The 17,864-nt window shown below is 43.6% G+C and overlaps 1 protein-coding gene across 14 annotated transcripts in view; it reads right to left on the bottom strand.

Moving 5' to 3' along the window:
- Positions 1-211: 211 nt before the first annotated feature.
- tle3b (TLE family member 3, transcriptional corepressor b) overlaps positions 212-17,864 on the bottom strand; it is a 37,801-nt gene continuing 20,148 nt past the window's right edge. For 6 of the 14 annotated variants that reach the window (XM_050045347.1, XM_050045355.1, XM_050045396.1 and 3 more), the window contains 14 exons: positions 15,372-15,575; positions 14,727-14,786; positions 11,918-12,040; positions 10,495-10,545; positions 9,925-10,080; positions 8,875-9,010; positions 7,647-7,819; positions 6,949-7,025; positions 6,608-6,857; positions 5,551-5,798; positions 5,216-5,363; positions 4,930-5,080; positions 3,063-3,139; positions 212-1,658 (listed from right to left, as the gene is read on the bottom strand). In XM_050045347.1, the coding sequence (XP_049901304.1) occupies positions 1,551-1,658; positions 3,063-3,139; positions 4,930-5,080; positions 5,216-5,363; positions 5,551-5,798; positions 6,608-6,857; positions 6,949-7,025; positions 7,647-7,819; positions 8,875-9,010; positions 9,925-10,080; positions 10,495-10,545; positions 11,918-12,040; positions 14,727-14,786; positions 15,372-15,575 (1,962 nt within the window). In that variant the 3' untranslated portion in view covers positions 212-1,550. Of the gene's footprint in view, positions 1,659-3,062; positions 3,140-4,929; positions 5,081-5,215; positions 5,364-5,550; positions 5,799-6,607; positions 6,858-6,948; positions 7,026-7,646; positions 7,820-8,874; positions 9,011-9,924; positions 10,081-10,494; positions 10,546-11,917; positions 12,041-14,726; positions 14,787-15,370; positions 15,576-17,864 lie in introns of all 14 variants that reach the window. The other 8 variants (XM_050045362.1, XM_050045370.1, XM_050045412.1 and 5 more) reach the window with 3 other exon arrangements.

Raw genomic sequence — 17,864 nt, 5'->3', positions numbered from 1 at the left:
CCCACCATGTGCATGTTTTTAGCTTCATATGTACCATATGCATATCCCAAAATGTCAAACTGATCCTCTGATTCCCCATAAATTGCTAAAACCCCAAATCCTAAAATAACACAGGCCTTCAGAAACCCCCTGATGAACATGAAACATGTATATTTTTTTGGTAACACCAGATGAAATGTAGTTCGCAGGTCAATCACAAGGAAAAGGGCCATTCTACAAAAACTGTTTTATTGATTTATTAACAACTGTACATTTCTTTTCAGTGCTGACAGCATTTGCTACATACTTTGGTGTGATTCAGAGGGGCCGGCGCATTTCTCCCCTTTTTATCTTCTTATGGGAAATGCTGACAGGATCAGGAGCACAGTGTACCAACCAGAATTATTCTCTGTTGTCTTTCCGTCAGTGTGGGAAACACTTGATTTACTAATTTGTGTTTACATTTAAGTGCCGTCCCCTCCGTCCTCATAAACATTTACACATCCCTCTGCCAACCAAACATATTCCAGGAACATTTTCAGGATACAAAGGGCAGAAGGATTCCAATAGCGCAGATTGAACTGTTTGAGTTTAGTCTGTAGCCAAGAAATCAATGGTGCAATTCAATGTCCATGTTACGTCACGTTAGCAAAAAGCACATTGTCATCCAGTTTGTGCCTGCTGCAACGCTGCTGCTGCCAACTGAGGTCCAAGGGTTAGGCTAAACATTTAACGTTCCCTATCTCCTGTAATCTTACAAGGTAAAACAAACAGGGAAGAAGATAGCACAGACAGAGCAGTACATTTTAAAAAGGTCTTTTTTATATATATATGAATTAAATTTACATCCATCTCTTTTCCTGAATCATAGTGTCCCGCTCCGTCCCACAGTGGTCCAAACCAGCCGAGGCTCTGCCGGAGTCAGACGACTCCACGTTTTCATCATCCGGTAAGAGCACTGTGACAAAAGGCCATTTTAAAATCCCCACAAAACGTCCTACTTACAAGTTTCATGCTCCTCTGTTTGATTTCTGAAAAGGTCAGGCCGCAGAATGTGCTTTAAGAAAATCAAAGAGTACATTTGTTAAAAAGTTCTAATCTATGTTCTGCTCTCCCACTCAAATGTCATGGCATAAGACAGAGTGGGCCCAAAAAAAAAAAAAAAATCATCACAAGTACACCCAGGACATGAAAATATATATATTTTTATAATATATATAAAATGTCTTTTATTTAATCCAATATGTACACTTTTCACAAGACGTCTGGGGGAACGAGGTTCTCTAAAATGAAGCTCCGGTTACGCCCTCAAGGAAAAACAGGAAAAAATTCAGAAGTCACAAAAAATGTGTAACCCAAAAATAAACCCTCCAAAACAAAAAGGACAAAAAAATCGTTCCAGCACAAACAACCTTCGGCCAACAGCTCCATAGATTTCCACAAGGTAAGATCCAAATCTGTAGTTTGTCTCTGTTGTAGTCCACAGAAAGACAGACGGATGGACGGTCGGGAGGGAAAGTTAAAGTCTTCTCATCAGAAGTGCTGAAGCAGAGTTGGAGCCTCCTTCCTCTCTAGTAGATGACCTCGTAGACGGTGGCCTTCTTGTCACCAGATCCTGTCACAATGTATTTGTCATCTGCTGAGATGTCACAGCTCAGGACGGAGGACGACTCCTTCGACTGTGAAGGTAAGGAAGAACTCGAGTTAGTGTCAGTGTACGTGGTCATGACATGGTAGTTCGTTTTTTTCTTGAGCCTATTATCAGTCTTATGACGGGTGGACAGATACATGTATGTTTCCAGAGTAGTTTGATTTGATACACAGTTTTGTTTAATTCAGTTAAATACTGTTGAATTAGCTTGAGTGCTAATGAGAAAAATCAACACATTTCAAATGTTTTTCCCACCATTTTTGCTTAAAAATCAATATGAACAGTTAACAGATTACTGAAACAGATGCTGATTATTTTTCTGTGGATCAGCTAATGGTGTTAGCCCCATTTAAGAATATGGAAGTTGGAGAACCCAACAAGTTTAAAACTGTGTTTTTATGAGGGATCTCATTCAGTTAATTTTCCCTTCGATAGCCTAATGCCCATTTACCCGTAATGAATTAGTTCATTTTCAAGAAAAATACAAAACCCAAAATGATGAGAAATACAGGAGACATTTCCTTAAAGTCTGGGGCTCTACTGACTCGTTGAGTTTTAGTGACACACTTTAAAGCTGTCTCCATTTAGAGGTGGGGAAATTTTAATGTTTTGCCTTTTATTTCTGTTAGCTTTGCTGACAGACAGGCAGCTAGCTGTTTTAACATGCTGCCAATTGCCCATTCTCTGGTCTTCACTGGTTAGCTAACATTAGCAGTGACCGCTCTGCATTGTGCACTGACCAAATCACGTAGGAGTTAGCTAGTGGTGCCGCTCATTTGGAGATTACTGCTGGTAACGCCATGCCTGTAGCGACACTTTGCTGCCGTCGGGATGTTGTTACCAGCAGTAATCTCCAAATGAGCAGCGCCACTAGCTAACTCCCACCTGACTTGGTCAGTGCACAATGCATAGCAGTCAATGCTAACGTTAGCAAAGCAATGGAGACCATTTGGTGGGCAGTGGGCACCATGTTTATGCATGTCAGGTAGCTTGGGGGACAGAGGGTGGGCACAATGTTTCCACAGCATTGCTGATGGGTCAAGATGGCGTTACTAGCCGCAATTGCAGAATGAACGGCGCCCCTGGCTAGCTCCCACCCAACCTGGTTGGTGCACAGCACAGTTCAGTTCAGTTCCCCTGACAGACGTTCCCCATGTCAGGCTATTAATTATAGACCCACTCTTACAACTGATCAAAAATATACTTGGCGGTCTTGATATCCCTCGTTATTATGACCATGGAGGTTCACCACACAGTATGTGTAACACAATACAATAGTTTTGTATTAGGGATGAAGAATAATGACAATTGTGCCTCCATTTTGCACGACTTAAATTACCTCCTTGTCTTGATTCAAGACCAGTGGGCCTCCAAATTGAAATGTTATTTTACACCTCTATAATGTAACAGTGTGTGTGTTTACTGTAGTTACCTGGAATATGCTGGCACCATAAGGAGTCCTCCATGCGTTCAGCAGATTGTCCTTCCCTGTGCTCACAAACCATTTACCTGCAAACACAGTACAGATGTCTTGAGAATATAATCTGAAGGTACGTGTGCTGACACACACACATATACACAGTCATGTTTGTCTTAGAATAGAGTGTCACATTATGCCTCCGGCCCATAGCAACAGCTAACATGTGACTCAGTAATAACCTTATCAATAGACATAAAAGCCTTATTGGATAAAACACCATTACATTAACAATGATAAAATGCACATAATGAAGGAGACTCACACCATTTCCACTCTGATAATTATTTAAATCACCCTCTGATTAATTACCCAACTGACTAGTTGGCTAATGATTTAATTAGTGGCAGCAAGAGCTCTGAAGCAGTGAGCGTCATTTGAATTAACCAGTTCTGTAGTGGCAGTGATATGAGACGGTGCTGTGGGGGGTCTCGTGAGGAGAAATGAATACTGACACTTCTGGGGGGAGAAAAAAGTGAGGCGATAGTGAGAACTCATTTGTCTGAGCCTTAAACTTGACACCAGATGGTCTGCCCAGCAGGCACAATGATCTGAACTAAAAAGCAATGACAAATTTAATGAGCATATTTATAAAAATAACAGCTTCCTTGTTAATGCAGGCAGCTACAAGGCTTTGCTTTGTGCTGCTCAGACTGTACGGAGTGATGTGAGCGAGCGTCCATCTGACATCTCAAACTAATTCTCACATATGAACAGCACTCACTCATCAGGAGTCCACATAAAAAATGCTACAGAGCAGAAATAAACAGCATTTTAAAATCGCACCCTGAAACTGACTAAGCAACACTCGCTCAATTTTGAGTCATTTCGACATCTACAGAAACTGTTGCTTCCTCATTTGTTGGAGAAGAGAAGTTCTCCAACCAAAGCTTTAGGCTACACCCACCAGCAACCAACTGTGAAAGCTCTATATCCAGTCAGATACTGACGCTACAACTAGTCTGCATCTCGACTCCAGGTTTATAACAGACTGTCTGTCAAACTGATTTTGTCAAGACAAGCGTAAAACTTTTATGATTTTGTGATTGCAACTATTCATGCAAACTTAGCCAATCCCTGTGAACTCTGGGCAACCTAACAATTGATCTAATCACCACAACTTTACTGCAAATTTGACTATTTATACCGGTAAAATCTCACTTCAGCGCAGAGATGGGCGCAGCGTATTGATTTGCTCAGCCCTTCCCTTGCGTTGAACTCTCTTGTGTTTATTGTGAGACTGCTGCTGTGGGAGTGTGAGCTCTGCACCTGAGACAACATCACACAGGTTATTTATGGGTTTAGCAAAAGAGTCAAGTCATTTTGGCGTCTATGCGATATTGCTGGGAAAGCTCGGTGTTGGATGTTAGTCACTGCTGCCATGTTAGCTCGTGCTAACCAGGCAGAAAGAGTAGGAAAACTGTGGCTCATGGAGACGATCGTTTTGCACTACTTCCAGCGGCTGATCGTCAGCAATTAGCAGTCAGCCCCCCACCCTGACAAAGTCACAAATAGTTTCTGTAGGAAACACTGAGTGCTCATAATAAAAGGTTAAAAATCTGAGACAGCATCGCAACTATTTTTGTAATCTTCATGTCCCCCTGCAATTTTATGGCAAACAAAAACTCTGCAATCCCCGGTCATGATGTCATCAAAATTACACACACACAAAAAATTATCCTGACAGCCAGAGTGACCACACTACCCCCGTGTTTTCCACTAATAACACACCTTTATATGCTATATATGTCTCCTTGCTGCTGAATGCCTAAACAGTTTTTATAATCCCCCATAGGTCTGTGTTTAAGAGCCTGTTACTTACCACAGTAGGCGAACTTGAGTGAGAGGACGCAGCTTTCGTGCAGGTGCAGCTGGTACTTGTCAGGCTTGGTGTGGTGAAGCACCTCCACATTGCTGCTCTCCATGCCCACAGCCAGCCATTCTCCAGTGGGACAGTAGCCCAGTGAGAAGATCTGCAACGAGGACAACAGATGTCATGAGCAACGAGTCATCAGTCAAAAGTATTTCAACCAAGGATCACCTCAAAGACACACTGAAAACATCTATCTGTGCAGCTTCAAGATACTTTAAATATAGCTTGTCTCTACCTGTGAGGTAAAGTCGTGCTGCTGGAGCTGCCGTCCCTCCCTCAGATCCCAGGAGCGGACAGTGTTGTCGAGCCCTCCCGTCCACAGTTTGGTCCCGTCGTGGGAGATGTCGATACAGCTGGCTCCATCTGTGTGGCCCTGGAACTGCCTGAACATCACAATACACAGAACACTAAGTTAGAAACACACTCCAACAATGAGACTGTCTTACGTTGGTGGCCGAATATTTTGTTCTCCAACATAATGAGCTGAGTATTAAAGAATGTCTGCAGTGTCCAAATGGAGTGAATCAAGTCTTTCAGGTTGCCATAATGGTAAAAATACAAAACACTGACCTAACGAGAGTCTGGTTATGGAGGTCCCACACGGCGATGTTTCCATCAGAGCAGCAGGAGAAGCAGACCTTGGCGTCGGGGCTTATGGCCAGTGCGTAGCAGGCCGGAGCAGAGGAAGTGAGCTCGGCCTTTATGCGGGGAGTCTGTGAGGCCAGGTCCCAGATGGTCAACGTGCTGGCCTCGCCACCCACTATTAGGGTGCGGCCGTCAGGCAACAGCTTGCAGGAGCGGATGTAATTGTCCCTGTTCTGGAACAGAAACAAGAATTGTCATAATCTTGATGACTGGATGTATCTGAAATTTATCAGTGTGTTTCTGTTCAACAAAAAGTGATTAGCGATGTATCTACATCAGGATCAGCTCCACTTAAACTCCAGGGGAGCTTTACTTTGACAAGTGAAGTTTTTACACTGCTGCTGTCTCTCTCTTTCTCGTGTTATAGTGAAGATGAGGATGTCAGCTTTAACAAGAGATGCAGGCAGAGAGTGGGGCTGCAGCTGTTGGCCAGGCTCCAAGAGAGCAGGAAGACAGATCAATAGGACTGTGGAAGCTCTTGGTCGAATTAAAACAGCACCCCGATGGCTTTATAAGACCCAATTGCACTCTGGATGCACCTTAAGGGTGTTGGAGGCCATATGAGTTGAACGGCATGAAGCCGCAGTATCAAAATGAGAAATGGGAGGCAGTTGGGAGGAAGTAATGAGCTGGGTAATGGCAGACAGGGTTGGCCAATCAGAACATCATTACTCAGCAGGCTTTTTTTCTCACCAAGGATTATTTCAGCACAGCAGCGAGACACTTTACTGAATTATTCACATCTCTGTCTGTTGGGATCTGGGGGAGAGCTACGGTGGGATGTGGAGTCAGGCTGCATTTGATGCTCAAGAAAATCTTAATGAAGGAAGCCGGTTGCAGAGACCTCATAAAACATCAGAACATTATGTCTCTGTTCTGCTCGGACGCCTTGTTACCACCTTGAAACACCCACAGTATTAATCACACAGACCTGGAACTCTTGAACAAACACATTTCCTGTAACAAGACAACGGCTAGTTACCAGGCAGTCGAGTTGGGATACCGGGCTCTTGCTGCCTGGTTGGCTGATGTCCCAGATCTTGACACAACCCTTGCCACCAGTGTAGACGTGACGTGTGGGGTTGCTAATGGTGACAGCGCACACCACTTCCCCATGGCTCAGTGTGTTGATCTGGCGAGCGTGGCGCGGGATGCCCGGGCCTATCAGTGCATCTGGAGGGAAGGGCACGGGCTGCATCTGACCATCTGCACTCACATGAAAAGAATAAGCTCTGCAGGAGACAGAGGAAGAGAGAGATGGTCAGGCTGAGCTGGGACATATTGATTTAAACAAATAGCTGAATCCAAACTGCTGATACTCACGGTTTTCCTCCAGAAATGGACGTGAGGCTGGCTGGCAGGCCCGGAGCTCTCATGTGAGGATGAGGGTCAAACCCCGCCTGCAGAGAGCAAGAAGAGCTAAGAGTTAACAAACAACCGATAACCTGCAAAGATAAATGAGACTAAGCTAATATTCAAATTAAAAACTATGCCTCACTTTATCTGCTAACGCCCTGAGGAACTCTCGTACCATCGTTTCCAGGCAAATCCCTTGAAAGGCGCAGCCTCGGCTTCATTGCATACAGAGAAGCTTTACACAAGGCTACAACATCCCACTTGCTAATGCTAATGAAAGCCTGGGAGATTTTCAAACATGGAGATGCATTTTGGGGGCGAGCCTTTTTTTTTTTTTTTTTAAAGCCTTTAGAATGCTAACTAACCAACATCAAAGTAAAGGAGCTAGGCCGTCTTTGTACTTTCTCATTATGTACACACAACAAGCTGCAGCCAGCCGAGCAGAAATATTCATGAGTTAATGAGTTATGGAAATACAGGATGAATGCTTAAGTTTCTCAAAGTCATTTTGCAAACAGATTCTACAACCTACAGCCGCAGAGGATAATTCACACGGAGCTGGTGAGGGCTTGTTGTGTCAAACTGATGGAATATATGAATGATTATATGTGAAGATGAGGAGCTTCCTTCATTCACTGGGTTCATATATTCTGTATGGAACTTACAATCGGTGAGCGTCCGTAGGCGGCAGCAGCTGCAGCACTCATCTGTGGTGAAATGAGACCCGGATAGACGCCCGGGCTGGTCAGGGATCCGTTCATCTCATGATGACCCATCATAGCAAACGGTGAGGCGTAGGAACCAGCAATGGACAGAGGTGTACGCAGCGCTGGGGCGGCTAGAGAAGAGAACAGACAATTTTAAGTGATTTTTAGAAACTCTACAGACCGGACAAACATTAACTAACATTTGGAAATATTAAACTCTGGTTCATCACAATGAATAAGTGGTACTTTCTTGATTTATTGTCTGGACCAGTGTACCACAGTAAAGCATTACAGTAATAATATTACTTTTCCCAGTAAGTAAAATTTCAGTAATATATAAGTTATCCTGAAAACAAATAACTCGTTACAACCTTACTGTTGTTGTCACCCACCTACTGATTTTAAATCCAACATAAATCACATCCCTGGATTTATTTCCGTAACTATCTCTTCAGGCTCGCTTGAAGATGGAAAAGTTTATATTCAGCAGCTGGAAATATTCCCATTACTTCAATTTTGTGTGGAGGAAAGGTGACAAGAACATCATTGTTCCGGGTAGTGGTACTAAGACTCTTCTTACTGTGAAAACACACAACCTACTGAAAAACCTACGACCAACGGCACAACAACATCAAGATCATGAAAATACACCAAAACACACCGGCCCTCTGTTGCCGCAGAGGACAGCTGTAGCCTTACACTGGCTAAACAGCCAAAACTGGATTTAAATCGTGGACAGCTGCAGGCAACAAGTGACCTAATGAAGCTTGTAGTTGGATAGGTGGAGGATGAAATGTTGCCTATCTCCATGACTGACTCTCCATTGCGGGTATAAAATCATTTGTAAGCTAACTAGCATTAGCTACACGTTTAAGCCCAACACTGGTCTGGACAATAAAATGTTACAAGATAGTTAAAAAGGCCATCTCGATATCCTAAAGCCCAAATTGGTGTCACTGAAATGCTTAATTTGTCTGACCGCCACTCCAAAACTAAAAATATAGTCTATTATCACACACTATAAAAAGAACAAAAGCACATCTTGTTCATCTTTAGAGAAACATGATTCAATCTAAGTCACTTTTCAAGCAAAATACCAAGTATTAGGAAAGCTGATTGTCAATCAATGAATGGCTCCAGTTCTGTATTAGGGGAACAGTGAAAGTGTGGACATGTGGTGACATACCCAGTGCCTCCATGCCGGGTGGTTTGCCCATTGTAAGAGGCCGTAGTCCTGGAGTAGTGCTGGTTCCTGGTGTCGGTGCCTCATTCCTCGGTGTGGGTGTGTTGGACTTCAGGCTCGGTGTGGACGACTTGTCATTCTGAAAAAGACATATTCTTTTAACCTCTGGGTGAAACCTTATTTTGTATCCTCTTAACCAAAGTTGTGAGTTCACTGACTCTCGCTCTCCGCCACAAACACAGCAGAGTTAAAAAATAAACCACAGTGAGTCAAAAATACCCCCACGAGCAGGGAAATCCAGAGTGACAATCTGAGTGGACGGCTCAAGGTAATCCAATCTAACACTGACACTTCATTACAGCCACGGTGTGTGTGTGTGTGTGTGTGTGTGTGTGTGTGTTAGGGGCATAAACCTTTGCTTAGAAGTCAAGCTTGTTAAGAGCGGCTAGACAAGTAAGATGGTGGCCCAAACACTTCTCTCATAATTAATCCATCTCTGCCTTCCTTTGCAGATGGAGCTCAGAGGAGTGGGGGGGCTTTAGCCTGGTGACACACACTAATGAGGGACGGAGAGAAGCTGGGTGTAACGGGAGGTGGAGGGTAGTGATGTGGACTATAAATCTATCCTAATCCACAGTGAAATGGTTTATGTAAAACCGATGCAGGGAGATTGTTTTAGCCTGGTTAGCCAGAGCTTCAGTGTGAAGAGGAAATGGGGGAGAAGATGAGACGAAGCTAGAAAAAGAGGGAGACAGCAGTTCCCTCGCTGCTGTGTCTCTGGGTTATTTACAGCCTCGGGCCGAGGAAGAAATGACCATTTATTGGGTAAGCCATAAAGGAGATTGAGAGGAGTGAGCCACAGGGTTTGATTTCCTGAGAGTGCATCTTCAAGCCCCTCGTAGCAGCCAACTGCTAAGCCTCCTGCGTATTAGTCCTTCACACAGACACCCACTTCACTTGACAAATGCCCTTTAGTCTATCAGTTCCCCCCCTCCACTGTAACCGCCTTATTTCATCTTCTCTCTAGTCTTTCAGAGCATCCCACACACTCACATGGGCGTGGTCCTTTGCTTTGGAGGATGGCGTGCTGCCCGAGGAGGCGACGGAGGCGGGGCTGTTGGGGGCAGCATCCTTCTTCAGGACCCTTGATTTATCCAGGCCATTTTCTGGAGGTGAGTGAGCGGGGCTGACTCGAGGGGTGGCTGGATCCTACGGAGTTAAACGAGACAGACAGAGAGCGAGACTGAGCAAACAGACCGGAGGAAAGCCACTGGCATGTACATGTAGGTCAAACAAACTGGGGCCTCATGTGCAAACACAGATAAATATACTCGTGCGTGCTACTTCTCTCCCTCACACACATACACGCACTTTTCATTCACCTGTAACTCCCTTTTCTCTTTGTATTCTTTGTATTACGTTCTGCATGAATGGCAAAAGAAATACAGCGAGTGAGCACACACTCATGGCACACACAACCAATATTATGACAGACTTTTTGGCAACGCTGTGAAAGGTGTTGAGGCTTCTACAGATGGATGACAAAAGAGCGCTGTGTTTAGTTTCTGTGCAGCGTTCACACTGAGGAATGTGGCGGAGCAGCTTGGTTCAAATGAGTCTTACCTCGTTGGAAACATCCACCACCAGGTCGTCACTTTTGTCTCCGTCACTGTCCTGAAACGAAGGAGTGACAGGCTTCACATTACTGGGAGACCACTGACAGGACAGTCAGCAAAAACCAGTGCAGTCCAGTTTGGTTGACATTTAGATCAACATGACAAACCAGATTTATGGACTTTGTAACCTGTTATTAGCATTTCTTTGTTTTTTGCTTATGATGCTGTGTAAACGTATGAAATCCGACTGGGTGATGCTTCATTTTATAAGGTCCATTATTTCCTAATAATTCTTGAAAGTCTCCTGGGAAGATCTAGTTATAGGTAAATGGAGACACGGTTCTGAGGCTGTGATTTTGGGCCCTGTCAACACAGGTACAGATACAGATATTTTCCTCTACATTTTGGCCTCTCATACAGAGTTTACGGTCACTGAAATGGAGTTTTTTTTAAGAGGCTAACCTTCTAAGGTGCAGGTTTATTTGTGTGGACATGTAAAATTAAGTATTTGGGTAACTATGACATCATCTCAATTTGCACATGCTCATTGTTGCTTTGTGTAATGCGCATATGCCAGAAACAGACCCAATAAAACCAGCAGATAGTGGGACACTTTCCAGAGTGGGATTGTTGTTGAGGAGGAATGAAAGAAAAGTTAAGCATGTCCACAGCATCACTCATATCTTTGAGTGAGCTTCTTCATCCTACTATCCAACAGAAATCAACTGTGATGATCTCCAGTAGGTGTTTTCAAAGAGGTTACAATAGCCTGTATGCTTTACCACCTTCATGACAAGGGGAGACAGCTGAAGACAGCTAATGCCGGTAAGCGTTTGGAGTCGGTTTTGCGCTTAAGTGTGGACAGAAATATTTTTTTAAGAAGATAGTAAAAATATTCCTGTTTTTGTGAAGGAACTCCTTCATTTGAGCTCAAGTAAATTCATATTAATTTATTATAAGACACTCCATGTATGTTTAACTTTATACTCATTTGTAGGTAAAGTGCAGATGTTTTGTGTACTGACTAAAAGACTCAAGGATACACTAGCTTAGCATTTAATTGGATTTAATTAATTGGAGGTGTAACAGTTGTCTCTATTTTAACTTTAATTGGAGCCAAATTACAAAATCCTTTCAAGGACACTCTAGGAAATTATTAAGAATTTACAGACCCAAAAAAGCATCGTCAAACTGGTGGTTATATAATAAAATGATAATAAACTGGTTATTAAATAGTTTTCCTGTTATATTTGGTTTGCTTCTGCTTGACTTAGGTCCTGGCGTGTAACATTTTTAAGAGCAGCCTAATGTAGTGAACACTGAGATGATCAAAGTTAAAATAAAAGCAGAAACAAGCTCAGGACCCCGACAGCGAGAGTAGGAGAGCTATAAACACAATAAGGCAAATAATAAAGCCAATGAACACTCACATATCGGCTCATGCTGTCTTTGTCGTCCACTTTGCGTTTCTTGGAGTCGAGGCTGTAATCTGAAGAGCCACGGTGCTTCTCACTTGCCGCCCGCAGGCTGTCTGATGGCGACACCGAGTTATTCTGCCAGAAACAACATGCAGCCAGACCAAATCAGTTCCCTCTGACTCATAGCACCCTCATAAAAACCTGTCAATAATCCCATAATATGCTGAGGAATACAGATATGCTTCCTATGAACACTAATATGTGTTGCATCTTGTAGATTTGCAGCTTCAGCGAGAATCACTTGAGGAAGTGAGTCCTGCCAGTACTATAAATGTCATCTTGCTCCATCTGAACCCATCTTGACTTGATATGGGGTAACAAACTGCGTGACTCTTTCAAATACATTACATTAAGTTCAAGATTTAAGTGCCAAAAAACCAGTAAGCCCTGCCCTGTCAGCATTTGCCCCTCAGTCAAGTGAGTGTTTTGAGGCTTAAATCCAGCAAGCGACAAACCCTCAGAAACCAGAAAAGCCAGAAACAACCAAATGGTGCGTTTAAGTCCAGGCATGGCTCTAGTGCCTTTCTCTTTGTCAGAGCAGTGACAATATTGACTGTAAAGCTAAAACACACAATGCTCCTGGACTGATTTGGGATAGAAGGTGCAGAAGAGGATTCTGGGACAGCTTAGCCCTGCTGCCGCTGCTGCCAAGGCAGTGGAGCAAGGAGGAAACAGACGAGGCGGCTGAGCAAACCCACAGAACGCCTCTGGAAGACAAAAGCATGAACTCACAAGCAAGGTGATGCGTACGACAGATTGAGGAGAGGGTGGAGAGAGAAAATGTGAGGTGAGAGCAGAGTGCAGCGTGGACTGTTTGGTATATGTACACACGCACACACACAACCTGACATCTAATCCTCTTGTAGACCCTCACAGTGACCTGGTCAGAGACACGCTTGAAGTAACATTAACAATTCAAAGCAAACACAGCTTACATTCCTTACTGTCTGTCTGTGACATGCAAGTACATGTAAATAAAAACAAGACTAACCAAAATCTCTGACTGTGAAACTGTAAAACCAACGTTAATGACTGCTGGAGAGTCCCTCAGCGTGTGTGTGTGTGTGTGTGTGTGTGTGTGTGTGTGTGTGTGTGTGGCAGGTCAGTTACTAAACAGCAGAAAATGACGGCAAAGTTCATGAAAATCAACCAGAATAAAAAAGAGGAAGGAAAGAAAGAGGCCATTGAAGGAACATGGACAAGAGTGCAATGTGAAGACACAAAGAGGGTGTTGCCAGCAGAGAAAAGAGCCATGAAAGAGGCAAAGTGAGAAAATAAGAAAAAAAAAGAGGAAGAAAGACAAGAGAGCAAAACAGGAAAGGAACTTGGCAAGCAATGAGAGCGTAGCAGTGTGGCAATGAGTTCTCCCCACTACTGGGAATGCCCGGACAGGCTGGCACTCTCTCAGAAGCTGCAAACGGGGTTTTTGTAGTCTGGGCACTGGTGTGGTGGGGTGGCACTGCCAAACAGGCCGACAGGCAAGCAGGGAGGGGGAGGGGTGAAGGCGAGCAATCCCTGCGGCCAGCCGACACTGTCAGGCAGCTCAACAAATCCCTGCCTTCATCGGAAACAGACAGATATGGTGAAAGAGGGAGAAGGAAGATGTCTGGCTTCTTGGCTGCGAAGACGAGCAGCAGAGAAAGGTAAAAGTTTGAGTGAAAGGACGGCTTTAAAAAAAGAGTCCTCCAGAGCCGAGGAGAGTGGAGTGTGACGATAAAAAAACACTGCGGTTGGGCAGTTAATGGCACATACACACACACTGACTGCCAGCTCCACATCCCTCCTTCTCAGGTCAAAATATGGAAATTTGTTCAGCTACTGTTGTGGAAAAGAAAGCCACACGGAGAGTTTTAGTCTGGCTCGGTGTGAAGATGCCGCCTGACAGACAAAAATCTCCTACAGCATTACAGCCTGTCTGTGTATCTGAGCCTGTGACCTTTAAAGGATTGCTTAGACTCAATAACCCTGCAGTCGCCTCCAACTCTGGTATCAGATGACCTGAGACAACAGGACAGGAAGACTCTGCGTGTGTGTGCAGTGGAAAGGAGAGAGGGGGGAGGGTGGCATGGAGATCAGGTAAGGCACTACTGGCAGCCGCTCGTCACCATACGAGACGGGGAAAGAGTTTGGGTTCCCTTCAGACATGAGTGGGTCCATTCAGGATGGCCAGTCAATGGGAACTCAATCTGGCCAAGCAGATCCAACAGAGCGTTACGCTCCAGCTAACTGAGAGCTTTAAGCCAGTCCAATAAACAAGGACTTTAACATGAGAAGGGACAGAGATAGGGAGAGACAGAGGGGAGAGAAGAAGTGGTGGAAAGAAGTAAATGAGTGAGATAAGAAGAAGAGAGAGCAGAAAATAAAACGTGTAAAAGAAAAGGAGAAAGGAGGATAAATGAAGCTGATGACTGGACCCATGAAACAGTGAATCCTCTAAAGTGGTGAGAGGAGAAGAGAAGGAGAGTCAAAGTCGCTTTTAATTGTGCTGAAATTAAAGGAGGTAGCTGACTGCTAATCCTCGCTCAGTGATTGGAGTCATTTTCCACCTGGATTAGATGGCACTGGCTTATTTGGCCAGACTTCATTATTTGATTTCAGTCCCCCCCCCCCCCGAGTACAAAAAATGTGTGTGTTCTTACACAGAGAGCACGAATCTCTATTGAACAGTGGGCTTAAGTCTATGTAAAGCACACCTAATCACCAAACAGTGAGCCAGAGACCGGCAAAGTCAAGAGACACAGGAGATGGAGAGTCAACGTACCGTGCTCGACTCGCGTTCTTTCAGAGGATTGGCCAGGGGCGAGTGAAAAGATGAGGGGCCAGGAGAGAGAGAAGCAAAATACAAATTATTATGGGCGTCAACACAACTCAGTACTCCATCAGTAACACAATTATTACTCAGCTTAAACATCAGTCTGATGTCTGCAACTCTGCATAGTTCATTTTGATTGCACTTTCTGATGAGCTGCTTCGTATAAAGGGTTTTTAAATTGTAGCTAATGGCTTTATTAATGCTTAATAAATCATTAACTGATGCTTTAGGAATCAGCTTTGAGCCCTTAATGAGGACAATGTCGGCCAGCTGGCACAAATATTTCTGCAATATTTTGTTTATTGCCTGTTCTTCAAAAATGTTTAGCCTCTACACAGTTGTTAATGTCTCCTATTGTTTTATTTTAATGTCATAAAGTATCAGAGGTAAGCCCAAAAATGTTACTAAAACCTGTATAAATATTTTCTCACAATAATTCTGTACATAAACACTTTGATAAAATCATACAGTGACATGTTTTCTCTGACAAATGTACCTGACTGATAAAACCAGTTCTTGGCCAGTCAGTACTAACATTCTGTGTGTGTGTGTGAGTGTGTGTGTGTGTGTGTGTGGCAGGCTGTGCCCCTCACCTCTGTGCTCCAGGTCATGGTGGTTCTTCTCATCCTTTACAGGCAGGTGGGCCTGGCTGCCAAGAGCACCCAGAGCCAGCAGGCCGGAGCCAGCGCCCGTCACAGGCGGGATGCCGGGCGGCTGCAGGCCTGAGGGATGGGGGGGCAGCTGGACCGGCGGGCCGTGGGCTGCGTGAGAGAGGTGCTGAGCCTGAAGCTGCTGCTGCTGTAAACAAACGCACAGAGACAAGACAGAGGACAAGTGGGTCGGCTGGGAAGTGAATCCATGAATGACCGCAATCTACTCATGCATTAGAGCTGGCTTTGACAACATTTAGTTCAAGGCCAAACCGTTTATGCCTAATAGCAGACTGACAGCGACTGCCAACATGCTGATCCAGCTCATTCACTGTCTGAGGGGAAAAACTGATTCTGTTCATAGCTGTGGATGTACTGTACGGTTATCGTCTGGTTCAAAGTGTTAGATAACTGAAACAGAGTACATTCATTACATTAATTATTATTTTATCTTCCGTTCTCAAGGTCTGCAGCATTTGGCTGCGCAGTATGTTCCCAAAATAGACTATGTTTGAGTCATGAGGCAGCAATGCTCCACATTTTACCAACTTAAAACCCATTCTGGCTGATTCATAACATTAATTATGCATTAATAAAATAATGTGAAACCACAGTGCAAAGAAGAGCAACAACTAACAGTTATTTTTATCTTGACGATTAATCATTAATTGCTTAGACATGTAGGGCTGCCCCTCTTAGGCTAAGATTTGAATCATCAGTCAGAGACCCCTCAGTCGAGATTCTTCAAGTCAAAGGTTTTTTTTTTGTTTGTTTGTTTTGTTTTTTGTTAGTTTGAAGTGAACTTTTAGGGGTTGCTTTGGTCCCCAGATTTAGCTGCAGAGTGAGCGTTCCTCACTCTCACACTACTCTCCAGTTCAGGCAGCTGCAGACACAGACCCAGGGTGACCGAGACTATTCTGAGTGACACGCAGAGTTGGGGAGTAACTAGTTACATGTAATTAAATTACAAAACATAAATTGAACTGTAATCAGTTACAGTTACTGAGGAAAAATATGCAACTCATATACAGGTACTCATCAAAATGTTGGTGATCTCAAATCCTAAAACATCCGAATATTTTTTTGGATAAAAGTTTATTTGTAGAATAAAACGTTCATTCTATTTCTTTGCATTTCCGCACGTAATCAAATGCAGTAAGTTACATTATTCTCTCATAAAATAATGACAATATTTATATTACTTGTTCATTTTTTTTTACAGGGTAACTAGTAATCCGTGATGTATTACAGTTCAAAAGTAACCTTCCCAACACTAGTGAGATGGAGGCAGCTGCCCGGAGGAAGAGAGGCTTTAATTGGTCAGGCTCCAAGATAACATTACCCCCTGCCTGCTGCTTAGAAGTGATGAATTTACAGCTCACAGGAACTTATTGCAGTCTTTGGTTTTAATTTCTATAATAATTCTTGCACATTTTAGCTTTAGCGTTTACCATCTTTAGCGCAGTTAGCACGCATTAACTTGAGGGATAACTTAGCTGGTTTAATGTATTATGTGAAGGTCACTGTCAAACTCAACGTCCATTCAAACTCTCAAACTCTATATGGTAAAAAAATGGAACAAATAATTGAATATCCCTATTAAACAGCCAAATCAGAGTCGGGTACAGCCCTGATAAAATGCCACAAAACTGTAAAAATTGCTTGTCACGACTCTCCAGACCCCAAACTGATGTCTTAAAATCATCGGTTTTGTTTGACCAGCAATCTCCAACACAAATATATTACATTTACAAAGATACACAACAAATAAAAGCAGCAAATCATCACATTTAGGAAGCTCGAACCAGAGAATATTAAACGATCATGCTCGACAAATCAAATGAAAATTGCTGTTGATTAATTTTCTGTGTGAGTCAGCTCTGTGCTGATGGTTTGCACATGAATGAGCTGTGCCTCCAGGTTTACACCTCAGACCTGATGCTCTGTCACATCATGCTCTGCACCTATTACGACTCTGCTCCACTGTTGTTTCTGCTGATGGTTTCTTTATTTATACTATGAGACCTTCATGTAACAACTACGTTTGTCTCAACAACATGTCACCTCTGCTCGTCCGAAATGATACAGAACGTTTCTTGCTCTCTCCCAAACTGCCGTGCTTCAATCATAGCTGGGACGGTTAAAAATCAATAGGTCTACACTTGAAAACCTCAAAACCTTTCAACACTCTGGAAAAACCAAGCAAGCATGCCCACTCCTCCAGCAAAATGCTGTTAAGCACAGACACAGTGGAGAACACACACATACACACACACTTCCCAAGAGGCCATGGCCGTCTGTGAGAGAGAGGCAGCCAGAGAGGAGTGAGTAGATAGACAGGAGTTAAATAGCCACTCAGGCAAGAGGGAAGCAAGTGCTTTAAAACAAGGTTAAATAACACTTAGCACATCCATCAACTGCCTCTCCAAAGAAGACA

Source organism: Epinephelus moara, chromosome 1 (assembly GCF_006386435.1).
Source record: "Epinephelus moara isolate mb chromosome 1, YSFRI_EMoa_1.0, whole genome shotgun sequence".
NCBI lineage: Eukaryota > Metazoa > Chordata > Actinopteri > Perciformes > Serranidae > Epinephelus > Epinephelus moara.
This window is presented reverse-complemented; position numbering and strand designations above follow the sequence as displayed.